The following is a 20,345-nucleotide window of genomic DNA, read 5'->3' as shown; positions in this document are numbered from 1 at the left end:
AGCTCAAATTTTCTCTTTTTTACCCTTGTCCCACTTGAATAATAACAAATAATCATGACTTTTCTCCTGAGCTTGGCTGTCCCCAGGCCTGATTTTGTCTAAGCAGTTTGAGAGTTAGATTGCTTCAATATGCTCTAACCTGTGCTGTAGAAAATGTGTTATCCAGTGACTGCTGTACAATGCTGCAGGACTGTCATTTTTCAGGAAAAAGCAAAGATTATTACTTTTATTTATCCACTTTTATATACTATGCTTTGCACATTTAATATAGTTCAAATTCAACTTTAATTTCTGCTGTTTGTAGAGTGAAACTGACTTAGCTTCTGCAGCCCCAAATCTCAGCAGTGCTCAGAGACATGTTCCAAAGCCTGCTGTGTATTTCGCCTGTTTAGAGTGAATGTTCAAAGGCACCTCATTCTTGAAGAATCTTTCCTCTGGACCTGTTTCAGAGGTTTTATCTCATTTTTCACTTTTGCTTTATGTGTTTGGCGCATCTTTAACTAATAGCTCTGTGTGATGCTTAGTAGTGCCATAGTAGATAGGCCCCAAAGAAAAGGAATTTATTATGATGAGGCTCAGTTCAAGTGTTCAAAATGTCTTGGTGCAATTGTCATTATGATCAAAATTTTGATTTATTGTTGCACTATTAATTCTTGTAGGTTATGTGGTGTGTACAACATGTATTTTAGCAATGTGTCAAAATCAAAATGATAATAATGAAATATTATCTTAGAATTTAAATGTGGTGAAAGAACTCTTTGCTTTACTGGCAGTGATGATCATAGGAAAAATAGAAACAGACTCCTTTTAATTTAACAAGACAAAAGTAAATTACAGCTACCACTCATTTTTTCACTGCTTTTTTCAGGTGACAATAAATGCCCCCTTAAGTTCCTGCCTGAATGGAGTATAGTGTCCTCCTGAGAGCAAGGATGCACAGGTGACCACCACCTTACACCCTCTCATCAGTCACCCTGCTTCTACCCCAGCAAAGGCCTGTTTTTCATCTGCAAGGCTCCTGTAACTCACCCACATGCAAATGCTTTTGACCTTAATTAAAGCAGTTCACCTCTCTCTGCCTCTAGGGATGGTTTCCTCATAAGGCAGTTGTGTTTAATTAGCATTTGCATAGCATTCTGCTGGTTGCTTTCCTGGAGCGTTGTTCAGTAGGAGCGTGGGATTGCTGAAGCCTGACTGGCAAGCTTTGCACCCTCCTAATTGACACAGAAGCCAAGTAGAAGTTACACAAGGAAAGAACAGAGAATCGTTAATGATGGATCATTAGCAAGTAGCTCCTTTGAATGAATGTAGATAACTTTATAACTCTATCAAAGTGAAAAGTAGCGTGATGAATTATGCATCAAACAATAAAAGCTCAAGGAAGACACTGGTTTTATAATTGCTGTGCAATTTTCTAGCGTGCTCTAGTTTGTAAGATTAATTTTCTTTGGGAAGCATGAAGCATTCTGTCTGTTGCACAAAATGTCAGTTTTGGTTTTCTCTCTTTAGAGATTTTATTCCGCATCTTTCACTATCACTGCAAAAACTCTCAGAGTTTGAGATACACAGTTTTTATGTTAACAAAAATTTGCACAAGCAAATGAAAAGTCTACAGCTACTAAATATTTGAGGGTTTGGTGATTTCTCAGTATGAAGAGTTCCCAGATACACACACCTGAAATAAGATTGGATTGTATCTTTTTAATAGGAATTGCATAATAGTTCTGTGGCTATGTGGAATTTCTAGACTAATAAATCTCTAAAGGGCATGTTTACTTTGAAATTATCGTGACAAGCATTTCAGTTGGCACAGAGATCATTCCTGTGGCTTGCACTAGTGCCAGTTTTGCCCTCCTAGGGCTCCTACTCGCTCTTAAGAAGAGGAATTAATACAAATATTGCCCAGTGATGTCACCTTTCCCTTTAAAATTTACTGATCTCTCACTGAAGTTTTTCTCTGAAAATTGAATTCAGTGTGCTCGAGAATCAGAGGAACAAGTTAATAGAAAACTTATCCCTGATGTGAGCTGTTTCTTAGCTTTCATAGTATGTGGGTGAAAGAGACATACATTAGTGGGTGAAAGGGTCTGTGAGAGATCTAATCCATCAGCAAGCTCCAGGGATTGGCTGTGGGATCAACTATTCTAGAATAAATCTCCTTCCTAAAAAGGTCGGATTGAAACAAATTCCACAGGCTCCTTCCATGGCTTGTTTCAGCATTTTGCTACCCCTACCATTATCAAAGTTTATTTTTTGTCTCCTACAGTTTCCCTTCTTGCAATTTAAATCAAGTATTTCTCTTCATGGACATGAAAAAGGATTTCCTTCCTCCTTCTAGGAAGATTGCATGGATTTTAAGGGGGTGGTTAGGGTTTATTTTAGTGGTAGTGGTGGAGGGTTTTTTACATTTTTTGAAAACAGTTTTGAAGTTGTTTTTCTCTAGCCTTTCTCTTTAGGTCCATGATCCGACTTGGTTCAATCTGTCATGTTTCCTGTGAAAATTTCAGTTGCTTTCTTGTGGAAGCTCTCAGGTGTTCCAGATGGCTGTGCAGTGGGGGCTCCACAGCAGACACTGCTCCAGCTGTGATTTGCCAGCTCTAACTAGAGCAACAAGATTATTTCATGTGTCCTGCAGGCATCTCTCTTGTTTGTACACCCCTGTATGATGCTTGCCTTTTTTGCAACAGCATGGTGTTGTTGACTCATCTCTTCGTGATCTAGAATAACCTCTAACTATTCTTACTTGCTTGTTTGTCCCCTGCACTGTATTTATGTAATGAAAAACAATTCCTTCCCCTTGACATTATTGAATTTCACCCTCTTTTATAAGACCATTTCTCCAATGTATCCAGGTCATTGTGAAATGTGCTTCGCAGGAAGTTTTAGCTTTTGAAGTCTTCAGAAAGCTGAGCAGGTAATATCTGAGTTCCATCAGCCATTCAAGTAAAAATAAATTGATAAGTGCTTCATGCTGAACAGATTCCTCTGGAGCTCACTTAAAATGTTCTGTTCTAGAAGATCCCAAGAAGCAATTCTCTGAATATTATTTCCCTCTCAGTACTGCACTTTGGATTTATCTAGACCTTGTTTCTTTAGTCAGGTAATGGAAAATAGCAGAGAATTCTCTTTTTGAAAGTCAAATCTTGATTAGGTGTCCTACTTGTTGAAGGGTGTGCTGGCCTTGTCTAGAGTAGAGTCAATTTTCTTTACAGTGGCTGGTATGGGACTATGTTTCAGATTTGTGCTGAATAAAGGGTTGATAGTATGGAGATTTTTAAAAAATCGTTGAGTAGGGCTTTCACAAAGCCTTTCCTGCCTCTCATATTGCCACACTGGTAAGACGGGGGGCACACCTGAGATTGAGAGAAGACACAACCAGGACAGGTGACTCCAACTGACCAAAGGGACATTCCAGATTGTATGACATCAAGCTCAGTATATAAAGTGGGGTAAAGAAGGATGAAGGGGGGAACTTTTGGAGTGTTTTCCCAAGTCACTGTTACATGGCCTTGCTCCCCTGGAGGTGGCTGAACACCTGCCAATGGGAGTAGAGAATTCCTGTTGTTTGTGTGCAAGGTTTTTGTTTTCCCTATTAAACTGTTTTTATCTCAACCTGTGAGTTTTCCACCTTTACCTGTTCTGATTGTCCCTCTGATCCCATCGGTGAGGGAGTGAGCAAGTGGCAATGTGGGGCTTGGCTGCTAGCTGGAGTTACACCATGACAGAGGGTCATCTCACCTGACTTCATGTCTGGGAGGTAAAGCTCCCTGTCTAGGGCACCTGCCCATCTAGGGCATCTACCTTTTCCTTTATGGAGAAACACAGGTGGTCACAATTCATCGGGTCAGGTTTAGTCATTGTCCAGTGTCTTAGAAGACACTGTAAGTGTGTACTTTCACCTTCACTGTCTTCACTAAACTTTTATATCTATTGGTAGCTAAATTTAGATGGGATATATCTCACCTCCAGCCCTTTTCCTGGTAGAAAGACAAGAGATCACACACACTATTTGTTCTTAAGAGATAAATGCTGACTGTTTCTCATCTGCCAAGTATTTTCATTGTGATTATTTTTTCCAGTATAGAATGGAACTTGAAGTTAAATTATTTGGTCTGCAATTCTCCAATTCTAAGACCTTTCATTTTTAAACTCAGAAAGCATACATAGAATCCTGGAATCATCTGGGTTGGAAAAGACCTTTAAGATCATCAAGTCCAACCATTTCTTATTATAGGAGCATACTTGCCAGAAATGTACCAAATCAACTTGAAAAAAAGAAAGCTTTTCTAGGCACCTTTTGTCTTATTTTGTCTTTCCTGGACACTTTACACTATTCAACATTTGATTACAGTTCATGAAGACTGGCAAAAAATAATAAAATGACATGTTTTGGCATCCTGACTGACCTTTGTCAACATCTCTTCTCAAATAAGTAGGAGCTTAATGTAGTAAATTTATCAATTCATACTGTGGTTCACTCCCCTTGCTGCTCAATATTCTGTTTCTTCAGAAATAAAACAAACACTGTTCTGGCTTTTGAAATGTTCTTTGTATTTCTTTGCATTCCAAAGTAAAGCTGTAGGTTTATAGACAAAGATATAATGAGATATAACCTTTTTTGTAAATTTTTCAATGATGTAATAAAAGCCATTTCTATTAGTAGAGGAAACCTTTTGGCAATAGCATCAAAGATTTTTCAGTTTTTTATTTAAAGAAGAGTTTTCAACTAGCAGTTAAGGAAACTATGTTCCTCTCCTTCTCCATGAAGCATGTAATCTTTCTATGCACGTGCTGAGTGCATACCTCACTTCTGATCCCAGCATAAATTTGTGGCTCGATCTCCTTTCTGAGTCTGGTAGTACAGAGAATCACTAAAACATGAGATCTGACTACCTGCAATAGAAGAAGACACAGAAGTCTTCATAACATTGCCAGCGTCCAGATTTTCACTTTTGAAATTATTCCTGCCAGAGCAAATAAATCATTGTTGATTTTCTTATGGCTACTTCTACTTGAATTTTTGATAAAAAATATAAACCAAACTGAGTCTATGCATGTCTATGCATGCTGTCAGTTCCATGTCACTGCAGGATAATGAAGCACACTGCAGAGGTACTTGAGCTGCTGCCGACTGGAGATGGTGCTACCCATTGTCCATGCACTGCTCTGACATCACTAAAAGTGTGCTAACATGACATTTCCTTGTGTCCCTATGCTTGTGCTGCCTCATGCTGTAGAAATGTGGGGATTTCTGCATCATAGCCTGTGTGGGCTGTACATTGCTGTTCAGGTAGCGGAGAGTGGAAGACCAGTGACATAATATGACTCAAAGCACCCTGATATACATATCAATGAAAAAAATGGGAAGACTTTCTTAAAGTTGGGTGTCTATCCAGCAATTCTGAATTTGAGTGAACTATTTAAAACTGGCTTATTGGTATATTATTGCAAACTGGAATAATTTTTTAGTCTGTAAGTTCAGAATATAACATTTCTATGATAAGGGCTAAAATTAGAACTGGTATGAAAATGAGGTACTTTCCTTTAAACTACCATAGACAATTCGATATAAGTATGGGTAGTAACTCTGCAAAATAATTTCCCTCCTATTTGGTTTTTTTTTTTTTTTTTCAGGACCGGGTGTCAGATACAGTGAATTTGCTGTGTCACATCCAAAACCACCGCCACTTGTTGGACAACACACAGTGGAGATACTGAAGAGCATGCTGGGGTATGAGGATGATGCTATAGAAGAACTGCTTCACACTGGTGCTGTGGCTCAGCATGAGGTCAGATAAGGAACATTAGCTACATTCCTTCACACTGAGTTCACATTACTTTGTCCTCTCTTTGCTCCCTTCAGTTTCCCTAATGGGACTCAAAGAGAAGACATTATTTAATTCCTTATTTTCTTCCACGTGTGTTTGTATGATTTTAACACTGATGTATCAAATAAACAATCCCATGCTGTCTGAGTGAAAGATTTTCTTGGGGGGGTTGGGAATAAATGCAATTATACAGTCCTGTGTGACTACTCATTCTCCATACTTCACATGGAAAATGGAGTCCTTATCATAATTACAGTAATTGCCTAAACATTTGTCCCTAGAAAGACATGATGTTAGTGAAAAGAAGCAGAACCTTCAAAATCTGTAGTCTCTCCACTCACAGAAAGCTGCTTTGTATTTTAATAGAAAGTAATTTATTTACAAATTGGTAGTCAATCTGATTGATTTTTAACAGAATTATCGATCCTGAAAACTTTGTTCTATTTTAGATCAAGAGTAGAGTACCCATCATAAAATTTACCTTTATTTCCTGGAATTCCAAATTACTAATATGTCTTTCTATTACATTGCAAAGTCATGACAATCTCAACATGCTAGCAGAAAGAAGCTGAAATTGGCACAGTTCTTCATTTATCAAAAATACCTGTTCCAAGGCCAGTTGAGAGATAAACTGTGGCTGAATAGTCTTCTGTAATTTTATTCAGAAAGGCCCAGGGTACTCTTCATTAAACCGTGGTTCACAGAAAATCACATGCTGAATGTGGAATATCAAAACTTGCCAGATGGCTCAGTCTGGTTCTGTGGGTTGGTTCTGATCCCTATCTCTGACTCTAGTTACCATCCAAACCACCTTCATTATAGAGAAAGCACAGGTTGAAATCTGTACTGAACTTTTAACTCAGTCCAACCCCCATAATTAAAACATGATGAGAGTTGACAGATCTTCCTCAAATTTCGTAATACCGTATGCTTCAGTTAGGGTCGTGCTTGAGAGTAAGGCACCGTGCAGTGGAAGAAGGTGGAAGAATTTGATCCATGAGAAATAGTAAGGAAAAGATTAAAGGAGAGCCATTTCTTCTCTATAAACCAATCTGGCAGTTCTTCCCTCACAGAAGACGTCCCAGGCTCCTCTGTGACAGTACATAATTTACAGCTAAAGTAAACTCAGTGTATGGGAAGGGTTTAACCTTTGTTGTGTGCACACTGGGAGCGAGGCAAAGCCGTTCTCTTCCTAGGACTGAATAAAACTAAAATCGACACTCAACACATAATATCCATGTTTCTCTCAAAGTATCAGAGACAGGTCTGGCATTATAACTAGCTTGTCATTTTGTTTCCACTCTAACAAACAAGATCCTCTGTATTACATTTGAACTTCACAACTGTGCGTTACTTTCTGGGGGAAGAAAAGAGGTTATTACATAATCAAATTGCAGTGGAACCCCACTGTGGTTGCTCATTTTTGAAGCCCAGTGTTTTGGTTCATTTGTTTGCTTGTTTTCTCTGGGTTTTGTGTTCTTCTATTTTTTTTTTCTGCACTGCATTCCTGGCACCAAACACCATACTCTATCCATGTGCTAAAGACATCATGAGATCCTGGAAGAGTGACTTCTAAAATAAATATAGAAATAAGTCTGAACTGAGAATTGGGACACTGTACGGGAAGAACTGAAACTAAATTGGAAGAGTTTTTGATATAGTCCACCTTCCTTTTAATCTAAGGGGAACATCCCCTTTTTAATGAGAAAAGCAGAAATTGGAATTCTGCTTCATATAAAATGGATAATCTGATATTGAGCTAAACTTTGTTTACTAACATAAAACACCATCAGATAACATTTTCTGGGTTTAATTTTCCAAAGGGGTTTTTTTTTCACATTTCTAAGAATCCCATACACAAGGTATAGTAAAATGCTGCTCAGTTTTGTTAAAGAATTTCTAAAAAAAATCAGAATTTTTTTCCCTGTGCTTTTCCAAGCAATGGAAATAGCTAATCACCACATCCTTTGCTACAGTAAATTGGCAGAGCTGCTTTACTTTAACATAGAAATTCTGGTTTAAATAAGATGAATATTCAGCTTTAAACTCCATAAAGTATTTTGTGCAGAGTTCACACACAAACAGTGTTTCCCTTTCTTTTTCTTTTTTTTTTTTTATTAGTGCTTTTCCTTTCCAGTTTGCTGTCTTGACAGTCAAATGCCTAAAGGGATAATCAGAGACATTATTTGTCTCACCTCTAGTAGTTACTGGAACATGAGAAATCCAGATACCATTTCTCAGTGTTTAAGTCAAACGCTCATACACAGACTGATGCTTACTCTTTAAGTCAGAAAAAAATGGAAGCTTTTAAATAGATGGGTGTCTGGAAGCTATAAAGTCCTTTATCTTCCAATATCTGATCATGAAGTCTTACCCTTTCATAAGGATCTTTTGGTTTTGGATGATTTGGAAGACATTTAAATAATTACCATGATAATATTTAAGTTGTTATAGTACCCTCCTCCTTTAAAAATGAACAAATAAATGCAGAAAAAATATTCAAACAAAATTTACTTCACTCTTCCCAAGAATCTTCAAGAATATGTGTCTCTAGAGCTCAGTTGCATTTTGTCAATATTGTAATTTCAAAATGGTTTTCTCTGGCACCTTAAAACTTGGAGTCAGCCATCACATTGGATTCTGGAACTCTTAAACTGAGATCCCTCCACTTTCGAGGAAGAAATGTAGTTTTGATGACTATACACAGCTGCCTCTGGCAATGAATCTGTTTTTCTCTGCTTAAATTGGAAAAAAATCTTATGGTGCTGCCATGATGTGAGAGTGCACGTGGTATTTTCTGTACTCTGACTTGATTTATACATCACTGTATTAAAAAAAAAAAAGAAAAAAAAAAAGAAAGAAAAAGAAAAAAAAAGAAAAAAAAGAAGAAAAAGCCCCCAAAAGCAAAAGAGTGATACAGGACACACCTGTTGTTTAGCTCCAAACTGAACCCACTTATAGGGGTTTGCCAGAAAGCTTTGGCTACCATTGGAAAAGGAACTTTTCATTTTGACATCTGTTCTTGATGTCATTGTCCATGGCCACTTTGGCTCCATTTTCTGCATTGGGGGGTCCCATTGTTCTTGTATTATCTTCACTATTAAAAATGTTTCCCCAGCCCTTCTCATATAACTGTTTTCCTTTCTTTTCCATGCAAGCTAGTAAAGCTCTACACCAAGTAAAATTCACCCAGAAAGCTGTAAAACTGGTCAGGCAGAGTCAGGAGGATTTTGGATAGTCTGAGGATCTCACTGAGGGATACTTTAATGCAACAAAAGAAAATTTCAATCAAATAAAAGTCAAATCGACAGTAATAGATTTTTCTTGTTGATGGATCTTGTTCCTGGTAACTCTTCCCCAGAACCTTCCCATTCACTTGGGAAGTCCTTGCATGCTTGTCTGCAGTGGGTGTCCTGGAACTGACATAGAAAAGTGGGTATTTTTTGATTAGCATCCAGAAGGAAGAATCTGCAAACTATCAGAAGCTCACTAGCCTCGGCAGTGATCCAGCTGATGTGCAAAGGCCAGTGAAGCCATATTGATGTGAAGAATGGTCTGTTAAAGAGGATCACTTAATCGTGATGAAGGGAAATGCTCTTTTTCTTCTCAGGTCTATAAAATCAAAATAAAAATGTAAATTTATCATTTTTATGTCTTTTAATATAAAAAAAAAGAGAGAAAGGGAAAATATCCCTATCCTTGACTTGCATACAAAATATGAAAATCCTTTTCTTTTAAGTTCATTGAAATAGAATGATGCCTGTTGATATTAATCAGAGTTTTGTTCTTGCTTCTTCAGAGATTAAAGCTTGTCCCAAACATGTCTAGTGACAACATATTGAGGCTAAAATAGCAGAAATATTTCTTCCAGGTAGTGTGCATATGTACTCAAAGACGGGAGAGAGCATTTTTGTTAAATTGCCATGTAGTTCTGCCACTCACAGAGCACTGTAAATCCTCAGCTCTGATGAACCTGGAGATAAAAGGCAGCTAGGCATCTCTGTGATTAAAATGGTCTTGATTTCTTTTACTGTCTAGATGACAAGACACAGTTAATCTTTTGACCTTTCTAACATTATAGCACTGTACTAAAAGGTATTTATTTCCCCAAAACGTATTAAAATGTATTTAATTTCCAAAAGACAGAGGAAAGGTAAAGTACTTTCAGAGTTCAGGAATGCTGGCACAGCTGCTCACATTTCATGTCAGTGACATTAAACAGTGCTAGATACAGTACTTTTCTTAACTGCTTGTACATTGAGTTTAATGTGGCCTGATGAAATGCTAAAGATTATTAGCTGGTGAAAAAAATCAACCAACCTTAGAGCAGTTCCTGTAGTATCAAGTAACCTCCCTACACAGAGACCTCTGTGATACTGGCCAATGTGATAAAAATACAGTGATAAACAGTGATACAGTCACCATTTTAAAGGTGACAACAAATCAATTCAATTTCTGTATGTTTCTGTTGTGACTGAAATTTGGAACAGACATGTGAAAAATGCCTGGGATCACATAAGCCAAGGACTCATGAAACTTTTGAAAGATCTGCTTTTTGGCTCAGACTGTGCTGAGCAATGAAGGGGGACCCAGGCAAGGGTTAAGGTGGAGACAAACTGTTGGTTTTCAGGTTTTTTCCTGTTCCCTATAGCTACAGCTAAAAATTAATTAATAAGTACCAATTAGTCCTCAGTTTTCAAGAAATTCTTAAAAATCATAGTGTGAAGAGTTTCCTTAATAAACCTCAATATGGTTTAATTTATAGTGAGCAGTGTCACACACTGCTTATTTACAAGGTATTCAGGGAAGCAGACTGGAGGGAGCTCACTTCACTGCAATTACTTCTATGCATCAGCTATTTCAGTATTTGTCTAACAACTGCTGCAAACTAGCTTTTAAGTAAAAAAAATTGAAGATGTGTTACCTGGTAGAGGAATGCATATGTAGGTCCCATTTCTTGGAGATCTGTATTAGAAGGAGGTAAAGTTTCATATTGAAAAGTTGTGTATAAGAATGCAGAACAGTGTGTACATTTCCCACTGAGACTCTCTTCTCCTGGTGGATTGAGCCTTGACTAAAGCAAACGTGTGAGAAAAGTGACAGTTCTCTGATAAATTCATTTTGGTCTTTTCATCAAAACCTTTTCTCTCCCAAAGACAACAGTAAGGACTTTTAGCAGAAAGATGGAAGTACTGATTCAAGAAAGCCACTGCAGAGTTTTCTGAAAGTCAGAGTTCAAGTGTCTCATGCCCCTATGATCTTTAGGCCAGGTGGCCTTGGGACACCTCTTATATATGACTTGGTTCATCCTGTGAGTATACTGTGCCTGCTTATAGAGTTTAGTCAAGGAAAAATGGGATAATGAAGCAGTCACTCTGCACACCTCTCCAGGTGTTATTAGGGTACCATTCTTCTGAATTCTTCAGGAACAAACGACATTGTCCAACTGGTTGTACTCGGAGGCAGTTCTGCCCACTCATTGTATTTTGCCCACTCTGCTAAATGCTCCATGCCTGTTTGATGGGGAACAAGTTGAGATAGAGAAAGAACCTTAAGAATAATCAGGATCAAAGAGAGAAAATACTGCTTGAGACTTAGTTGCACCCATGTTGACAGAAAACTCCAGATTCTGTATTATGGACTCAATGGCTGATGGCCTTGAGTTCAGCCCATCTTCCTATTCGTCTGTAGAACAGTTCTGATTGTAACAGATCATGTAAAAGTTTACATGATCAAACTAAATGACCACAGATCCTGGTTGCAAAACAATATGAACTACCTGAAGTTCATCTGAAGACCTGGTGAGGCCTGTTACTTCTAGTCAATAATGTTAAATTGGTAAAAATATTAATTTGCAAACAAATATGCAATTGTTAATACTATTGAAGAGTCTGTACTGCTTCCTGAGTCATTTTGTGTGGTTTTATCGACTTGCTTTCTTCAAATTGCCTCCTAATGCACTGGTTGTCCTCTCTCCTTTGCATTAACAGCTGCATTTGTGAAGTTTTTGAGCATAGATTTCCAAAATATTGTACCTCTGACCATTGAGTTCATTCTCCAAAAGCGTGAAAACTGTTCAAATACATTACAGATCTATTTTGTGCCATAAATATTGGGCAATTAAAAACCTAATCCACTGTCTTTTAAAGGCAATGAAGGGGCATTCCTGTTGATTTCAGTAGGGTCAGAGCCTGAACCTCAGTACCATGAATTTGTGCATTTCAGGTACACAAAGCCTCATTGCTTTAAGTTCCTATGGTAAAAGTTCTCAGCCTTTTCTGTGCTGTCATCCAGAAGCCTTAAATCATTAGAGTCTTTATTCCTTTAGTAAGTTCATTGCACTTTCACTTTAAATTATGATCTAAAAATTGACGTGTTTCTTGCATCAAATGCCACACAAGGCTTTATATGGTATTCATACTTGCCTTAATGACCCTGCTATTAGCAATGCTAGTGAGATCAGTAGAATACTCATTTAATGAACTGTGTTTGGAGAAGAGAGGAATTCTGACCTTTTTTGTGTAGCTTTGTTTTGAGAACTGTTGACTATTTCCAGCCTTGAACACTCAAAAAACTCCAGAATCAGACCCTGAAGTAATCAAGAACAGTTTAAAAATTTGGAAGAGAATATTATAATAGAATAATATACCTAGATGCGATTTCAAAAGAAGCTATAGCAAGATTTTTGGTAAAGAGCTGGCAACATCTCTTGTACATATTTGTCCATGGAACAAAATGCAGGCCATTGCTGGCTTCCTTGCAGGCCTGGAATTCATCCAGCTTGGTTCTTTTAGCTTTAGGGAGCTGATATTTTTAGAAGTTATTTCTAGGAAAACATTGGAAGTGAATGATAATGATGATTTTGAAATATCTGGTTGTTGATATCAGCAGCTGGATGCTGGGATCAAGCTGATGCTATTAGCTAAATTGAAAAAGGTTCTCTTCCATGTTATGCAGCAGGTATTTGAATAGGTTGGATATCAACATTTACTGTGCTACAAAAATAAGCACTGTGTGACTGAAAACATTTTTAACTGCATTCCATACCTCTTTCTACAAGTAAAATCAAATACAGTTCTTCAAATTCTTCACAGAAAAAGGAGAGAAAATCAAAATTCTTAAAGGGAGATGAAGATTAGTAGTAGCAGATACAGGAGTACTTCTTGGAAGGATGGAACTTATCATAGCTCTTTTCACCCCCATAGCTTTTAAGAATTTAGTCTCACATGAAGAGGACTGGTCCAGTGGTTGTTCTGAGGGCTATCAGAAAATCTGCATGCCACAGGTTTCCTGTTTGATGTTGGGCAAGTCCCATTCCCTTCCTTTAGATTATCTGTATGTGGTTTGGTACTTTCCATTCAGAAGGACAAAGTAAAGATTGCAAGCTGACCTGATAGCAGAGGCCATCTCTGTTTAGACAGATGGAATCCATTGTCTGTCTGTCAGAGGCATTGTGTTGATTTAAAAGTGCATGTGTTGCAGCATAGCAGAAAAGTTAAATTCTTTTGCAAAGTGAGGACATTCTATTTTTCCTGTAAAACCAATATGAACAACCACAGTTTCCCAATCTCCCATTACTGAAACGGAGAGAAGCTTCCCCAAAGGGCTTGTGAAAGACCTCCACAGATCATTTGGGTATAAACAGATAGTATCTTTGTACCTAGTGGTTACTTACGTATAAAAACGAGATCACAAGCTTTTAGACTTTGGCCTTTCTGGCAGCAACTGCAAAAAGTTCAGGAAGTTAATCTCATTTTCTGACTGGGATAGGGAATTTTAGGTTAAGGAGATTAGCTGCAATGTATATTCCCAGGAAGAACTACTGACAGCTCTAGTAGAAGCTGAAAGGAGAAGGGTTTACATCTAAGGCAGAGAAAAAAATAGAAGAAAGGCAAGGCAAAAAAAAAAAAGAAGAGGTAAAAGAGAAAATAAAAAAAGGAAATGAAAAAGAAGAAACAAGAAAAAAGGAAAGCAGAAAAGAGACAAGAAAGGGAAAAGAGATGATAAAATATATGAGAAATCATAGGAATAGAAATAAAAGTGGGAGAGTGATAGAATGCAAAGGAAGGGAATGGCCTTGGTATACTGAGAAAAATCTGTCATATACATTTTGCTGTAGTTGATCCTTGTGGTAGCTCAAATAGTAAAACACAGCTTTAAAGGTATGGTGAATGATCTCAGCCATGAAAAGGCAGAGAGCACTAGCAGTGACCTAGGCTAGCCTTTTGGGGAAATTTTAGTAGGGTTGCAGGAAGGCCTCAGGCACTGCATTGTTTGGTCACTGGAGTGTGCCTGGTGGTTACCAAGCAGAGGGGTGAAATTACATGGGGAGGGAGAGACACATGGACAGACCATCAAGCATAGATACCTCTACAGCCAGGGCAGGGAGGAACCCAGGGACCTCTAACTGTAAATGAAGCTGTTTGAATCTTGGAAAATGTGTTCAAATTACCTAGGCAATTATTCCAGATCAGTTGCCTGATCTGGGGATATGTGCTGACTGCTTTCCCAGTTAAAGAATTTCTCTAGAAGGGTGGACAAGAGACTTTGCCCTTTAAAAAGCAGAAGGTAACACTGTGTTGTTTTCCATATTCCTCACTGCAAAATTTCAAATGAAGGGCCTGATCCCATGCCAAGTGGAGCACATGGAATTACTTCTTTGCCTTTGATACATTCTGGCTCAGCATTTAATTAATAGTCCTGATTTTATAAAGTTTTTGGTTTTGAACTTTTCACTCCATCTTTCCCAGATAGAAAGATGGAACCCACACTTACCTCATTAATTTCAGATGGTTTGTTTCTGCTTTCAAGGTGTGCATGTGGAGCCCTCTGAACTTCCTGGACACAAATGAACATTAAATCTGCCTACACTTAAAAGTAGGTCTCAATAATGCCAAACTTTTTGAAAGTGAGTTTCAATCTGATTTTATTTGTAATGTTCATATGCATTCCAGGAAACACTGACATATTTGAACTCCAGAAGAACAGATAGCAGTGAGAAGTAGATTGAAACCTTGCTTGTTCAAATACAGAAGAAATTTAAAACTGCTGAAGATGTGCTAAACCTGTCATTTGAGCCTTGCTGATTGGTTACTGAAATCAGCTATTCACAGCAAATCAAAACAAAAATTCCATTTGATGTCAGCAAATATCCAGTTTTGCAATCTGCACTCAAAATGAAAAATGGAGAGTAATTAAATGACCTACACAATCACATCAAACCATACAGTTAAAATGTTCAGCTTCCACGCAAGTCAGGGTGGAAATGCAACAGCTTCCAAAGAAAGAAAACTCAAGAACTGAAGCTGTTGTTCAAATTTAATGTCAGTAACTTATCTTTAAGTCTGCCATGCTCAAATCCTAATTCCCATTTGAAGTCCTGAAGAGACCAGAAGTATATGAAAACGTATTGGGCTCAAAAAATACTTATTTTAGACATCACCATCTGAAAAATGTCCTTTCTTTTACATCTCCAGACTACTTTGCTGACAGTGCAAAGGGGATTTGCTCAGGAAGAGCAGCTGTCTGTGGGTGCACCAGCACCGGACTTGCAGTTTGACTTTTTTGAGGGCAACCCAAAAGAGATCAGTAAGGCAGAGGTGAGGGGTATCTGTGGTGTCCTCCCTTCTCCTGCAAGGAAGGCGGTGGTGGGCACTGCAGGGAGGAGGAGCACACGGCAGGGTGTGTCAGGAGCCAGCTGGGGTCACAGGTCTTACCCCTGGGGAGAAATAAGTCTGCAGGGAGGATTCAGGGCAGCCCTGCAGTGGAGGAACAACGATTTGGAGGACCCAATGTAGGGAGGCTTTGTAGGGTATTTGGAAATTGAACTCTGGGGTTGTCCCTCTCTTGGAAAGGAGATTACTCCAATGCAGCCAAGATGCTTTTTAAAGCCAGGCATGGATGAAGGAAAGTTTCTAGGCTGTGGAGCAGGGTAGCTCCTGGCTGTATGATTTGGGTCACTCTGTCATGCCAAATCTGTGAGTGCCTGACTGTGGGAAAGAAAGCCAGCAAAATTGCCAGAAAATTAACAGCACTGCAGGTCTGTAAGTGTAAAAAGACCAGGATGCAATGACAAATCTCACCTAATACTTAGGCTCAGAAATTTATGTCAGGTAATCTGAGGGCATGAAAGGGCATCCCCTGAGCTCTTTGAGCTCTTTGCTGACTGGCTTCACCCAGGATTTCTCTTTATCATACTTCCTCCTCTTGTTTTCTGGTTTATCCAGTTGATTTGCAATGTCTCTGGGCAAGGACTGCCCTTGAACAGGCATTCCTGTGTTTGATCAGAATAATGAGGTGATTTTACTTGAATGTTGCAGTGATATGAATAACTAGTTTTTTCTCATAGCTATAAATTTTTAGGAAAGTAGCTGCCTTTCTTGTTGTGCTTTTGGAATTTGTCACCAAGAAAGTATCTGATTTCTTCTATCGCTGTGGGTTTGGCTATGCTCAAAAGGCCTGTCTTTTCCTTTTTTTCCTTTTTTTTTTAACTTTTGTTCCTATTTCAGATCATCAGCTCTTAAAACTGCCTTACACTTATCCGTTAGACTTCAGACTTTCCCCCCACCCTACGAATGTTTTCAGTTGTCAAAAGAAGAAATGTGATAATTTGGAAGGTTCACAGAAAGCATGTTTTGTGATTATTGTTCTTGTGATCTGTCCAATGTAAACTGCTTTAGAAAAGCTCTGTTCCAGCCACTCTAATTCACTTTTGCAGAATACTGGATTTGAAGTTGGCTAAAGAGAAGGGCTTTTCTTTTAATGGATACTCTGAGAGGAATGCAGCTTAACTGTTTGGTTTCTGTCCTGACTTTTAGCTCTGCCTCATGGTGCTCGGAGGGAGTCCTGTGTGGTTAACTTAAAACTAACCTTCCTTTGACACTTTTTTATTGCCAAAAAGGAGCAAATGTGCCTCTTCCAGTACTTCGAGTGTCGTGGTAGAGCAATTTGAGGATGCCTTATCTAAGTCTAGTTCCTCATCCCTAGTGAGATCTAAAATAGGGACAAAGAATTTTGTGTCCTTCAGCTGCTGCAATCGGGGAATAACTGCCTATGCAGGCTTGAGAGGAAGATTCCTATAGATTTGCACAGTTGTTGTGCAACTGGAAGCACTGGTGGTACCTGGGAGCATAGTGCCAAGAGGAGAGCCGAACCATGCAGCTCCTACTTCTGTGGGATGACACCAGTACACACCAGCTGGGAACACAGCCCGGTTTCATGTTCCAGCTCACTCTGGTGTGCTTACACTCTGTGTTTATGAGGTTGCTGATGCTTGCAAAGGCAAGGCTAGGTTCCCACAGCTGACTTTTTCTCACTGATCCTGGAGAATTGCTGAACAATCTCTGGGGTGTATGCCAACTTGATAGGAAAGAATTGCCCTGACTCTCTCTCTTTTTGTTTGTTCTGTTGCTGTGGCCCCCTGGCAGCAATCATTCCAGGAATTAACTTTTCTAAAATAACAGGACATTTGTTTTCTCTAATCCTCTAACTTCTTTAACTCTTGCCAAATCAGAGTAGAGGTGGTGGGGAACTTAACTAAGTCTAGTTCTTCAAACTGATCACTCCAGTAGCTGGACTTGTGCTTTGCATTTTCTTCCCCTGGAAATGGCAGAGGTCATGATCACTTGGCCCTTCCACTGTGTGGGAGGCCAGAGAGGTTCAATATGTGGTCCTGACAGGAGTGTGCAGCAGGGCACTTCTGTGCAGACTATTAATGACTAGAGGGCTATAAGTCATAGTTTGCTACCTGTCATGGCAGCACTCACCACTAGACAGTAATGTTCTGTCTTTCAATAGTGCTTCTTAGGTGTTGAAGGATATAAACTTAACCTCCCAGTGAAACACAGGCAAAGCCATGTTCCTTAAGAGCATTTTTAGTCCCAAATGCATTGGAGCTGTAGCGTGTGGTCTCAGCAGCCATTCTTTCCACTCTGGTGTAATTGCTAGACAAGCATCCATCCACATCAGAGGGACAGAGCTGGTGCAACAATGACGCTAGGGTGAAGTCGTGCTCTTTCTCCTGCTATAGGACATACACTTCTGATTTGAAAACAGATTCCTGGAAGATATCTAAACAGAAGCTGCTGCAACCTGTACTGAACTTAAATCATGACACTTCACTCTTCTGAGTTTAATGTAGATGGCAAAAGTTTTCCTCAAAACTGGTTTTGTTTGGTTGCGTGGCAGCTAACAGCAGTATAACAAAGCAATCAAACTTTGAAAACCTTTCTGATTCAGTTCAGTGTCTTGTTACTCTCTCTGATGCATCTGTTAACCTTCAGAAAGCTACGTGGGTGTTTAGAAGAAGAATAAGGTGCTCTACATTAAACACATTTTTTATCTGCCTCAGATAAAGAATGGATTCTGGCAAGAGTTACAGAGGCAGGAAAAAAATTATAAGCTAAAATAGAGGGTTGGTGTTTCCTGACCTTTCTTCATAAAAAGCAGAAGAAAAAGTTGGGGTTTGTGTATTTTTAAAGGGGCTTTTTCAGCTTGTTGTTTTTTTTCTTTTTGTTGTTTTCTTGTTTTGTTTGGTTTTTCTTTTCTTCATTTTTAAAACTACTCAATACATGTGGTGCAGTTATCTTTTCAAAAAAAGAGATTTTTGAAGAAACTAAATTTGCATTTGGGGATTCTGGTGACATGAAAATTTCCTTAAACTTGATTTCCTGTGGAAAAATCAGGAATTATCTTTCAAATCAATTTCTAAATATGATATTTCTCTTTATTCTAAAGGTTTTACTTAGAAATTGGATGTAGGTTGGTATTATGTGACTTGATTAATTTTTTCTTCTTTTTTTTTTTCTTGTCACATACTGTTAAAACGTTTTGGTGCATGCAATTAATTTAGTTCTTCGAGATGAATAGTGGACTCTCACTGACTTGAAAATTCTGGAGCTCAGGTTGACATTTAAGCACTCTTCATTGGTTGAATAATACTATATGAGAAATTAACCCTCAATTTTTACTTACACATGTGTATTCCATATGTCCATTAATTTTAACTCATTCTTTTTCATGGTATGTGATACATCAGGTATTCCTTTCATGTAGTGCAGGCTTTAGTATTTCCATCAGCAAAAAGCTCTGGTCAAAGTTCTGCTCCTTTTTTTGCAGATAACTGAGCCTCACAGGCCTGTTTGGGACTCAAACATATTTCATGCTAATCTGTATTTAACTAATGTGTCTCTTTGTTTCACTGAAGCATTCAGTATCAGCTCAGTTTGTGATGGCTTCTGCCATTAGTGTCCTTGGTGGGATATTGTTGAGACCAAAGGTCATTTTTGTGGAGCAAGTGACCTGTGTGCTATGATGCTCTGGGCTACAGAATGTAAGAGGAAGGTATGGGGTGTATCTAGACAGTAGGTATCTGACGTAAAAAGGCTAGATAAATCAACAGTTTTTGTTTGAATGCTGTGATGAGGCATTTTTGCCTATAAAAAGCCATTAGGTGAAAACTTGGAGTGCTCAAAGGGTAAGTGATGTTCTTGCCGTGAATGTATAAAATCTTTCTGAATGACGGAATCAACACATGAATGCTATTTCTCTTCTAATTTAATTAAGTAGCACTTAAACATCATTGGTACTTGACATTTAGGTCCCAATTTGTAGCAGCATCTGATGTTAGGTTTGGGAATCTCAGAAATTATGAGCATTTTATGGCCTGATTTTTATATATATCTTAAAAAATATATATATTTTTTATATGTAAAAATGTACATGTGCATATATATAGAGTACATATATATGTATATTCTTAGATATTTGTTTCCATTTCTGTAAATATCAGCCTTACCCTAACTGGCCATCCAGAGTTATGAGCCAGTTTTAGGAAAACAGTGGATCTGGGTCTTTGTCCCCGTCACTCCCAGTCCGTGAGCACCGGAGAGCCCCCCTGTAAGCAGGCCCCGCAGTTTCTTGTTCTGTCTCCATTTATGCCAGGTATGTAAGCACAAGCCTCATGTTAAGCATGTTTAAGAGATCTTGTTGATTACAACGGGAGTGCTCCCACAGCTTATAGCTGTGCAAATGTTTACATACCTGGCCTGCTCTGGTCCTATATAAAGATCTGTCTCCTTTTCCCTGCAAAGCCTTTTCTGTCTGCTGCTTTGAAATTTCCCATGCTTCGCTCTTTCCCCTAGCTGGAGGGAGGCTGCCCAGATCCTTACTAGGAGAAGTCCTTGTGTCGTAGGTTTGAAGGCTGCAGCTTGCTGGGAATTTAAAGGCGGGTTGGAACAACAATCCATGCTTCAGTAAACAAGTACATGCTGGCAACAAGCTTCATGTTACTGGAGAGGCTTTTGCTGGTGTAAGTTTGTCAGGATTCCCCAGGCTTCTGTTTTGGATTTGTCCCTTATTTCCCTGCTGTCCCAGAGAACACCCTCACACATGGATTCATTCCAGATCCTGAATATTCTGTGATTATTTAATCACAGTTACTACATACTTAAGAAAAGAAGAAATAGACTTTGTGTGCATCACTGCGGTTCACAGAGAAGGTGGAATGTTGGGGCCATA

General features: G+C 38.7%; 1 protein-coding gene across 5 annotated transcripts in view; it reads left to right on the top strand.

The window, feature by feature from the left end:
* Positions 1–5,972, top strand: part of SUGCT (succinyl-CoA:glutarate-CoA transferase) — a 317,360-nt gene extending 311,388 nt beyond the window's left edge. For 4 of the 5 annotated variants that reach the window (XM_088167705.1, XM_014883473.2, XM_088167721.1 and 1 more), the window contains one exon: positions 5,635–5,972. In XM_088167705.1, coding sequence (XP_088023831.1) covers positions 5,635–5,718 — 84 coding nt within the window. In that variant the 3' untranslated portion in view covers positions 5,719–5,972. Of the gene's footprint in view, positions 1–868; positions 941–5,634 lie in introns of all 5 variants that reach the window. The other variant, XM_088167694.1, reaches the window with a different exon arrangement.
* Positions 5,973–20,345: the final 14,373 nt, after the last annotated feature.

The sequence above is a fragment of the Sturnus vulgaris genome, chromosome 1, assembly GCF_052056855.1.
Source record: "Sturnus vulgaris isolate bStuVul1 chromosome 1, bStuVul1.hap1, whole genome shotgun sequence".
NCBI classification, from domain to species: Eukaryota; Metazoa; Chordata; class Aves; order Passeriformes; family Sturnidae; genus Sturnus; species Sturnus vulgaris.
This window is presented reverse-complemented; position numbering and strand designations above follow the sequence as displayed.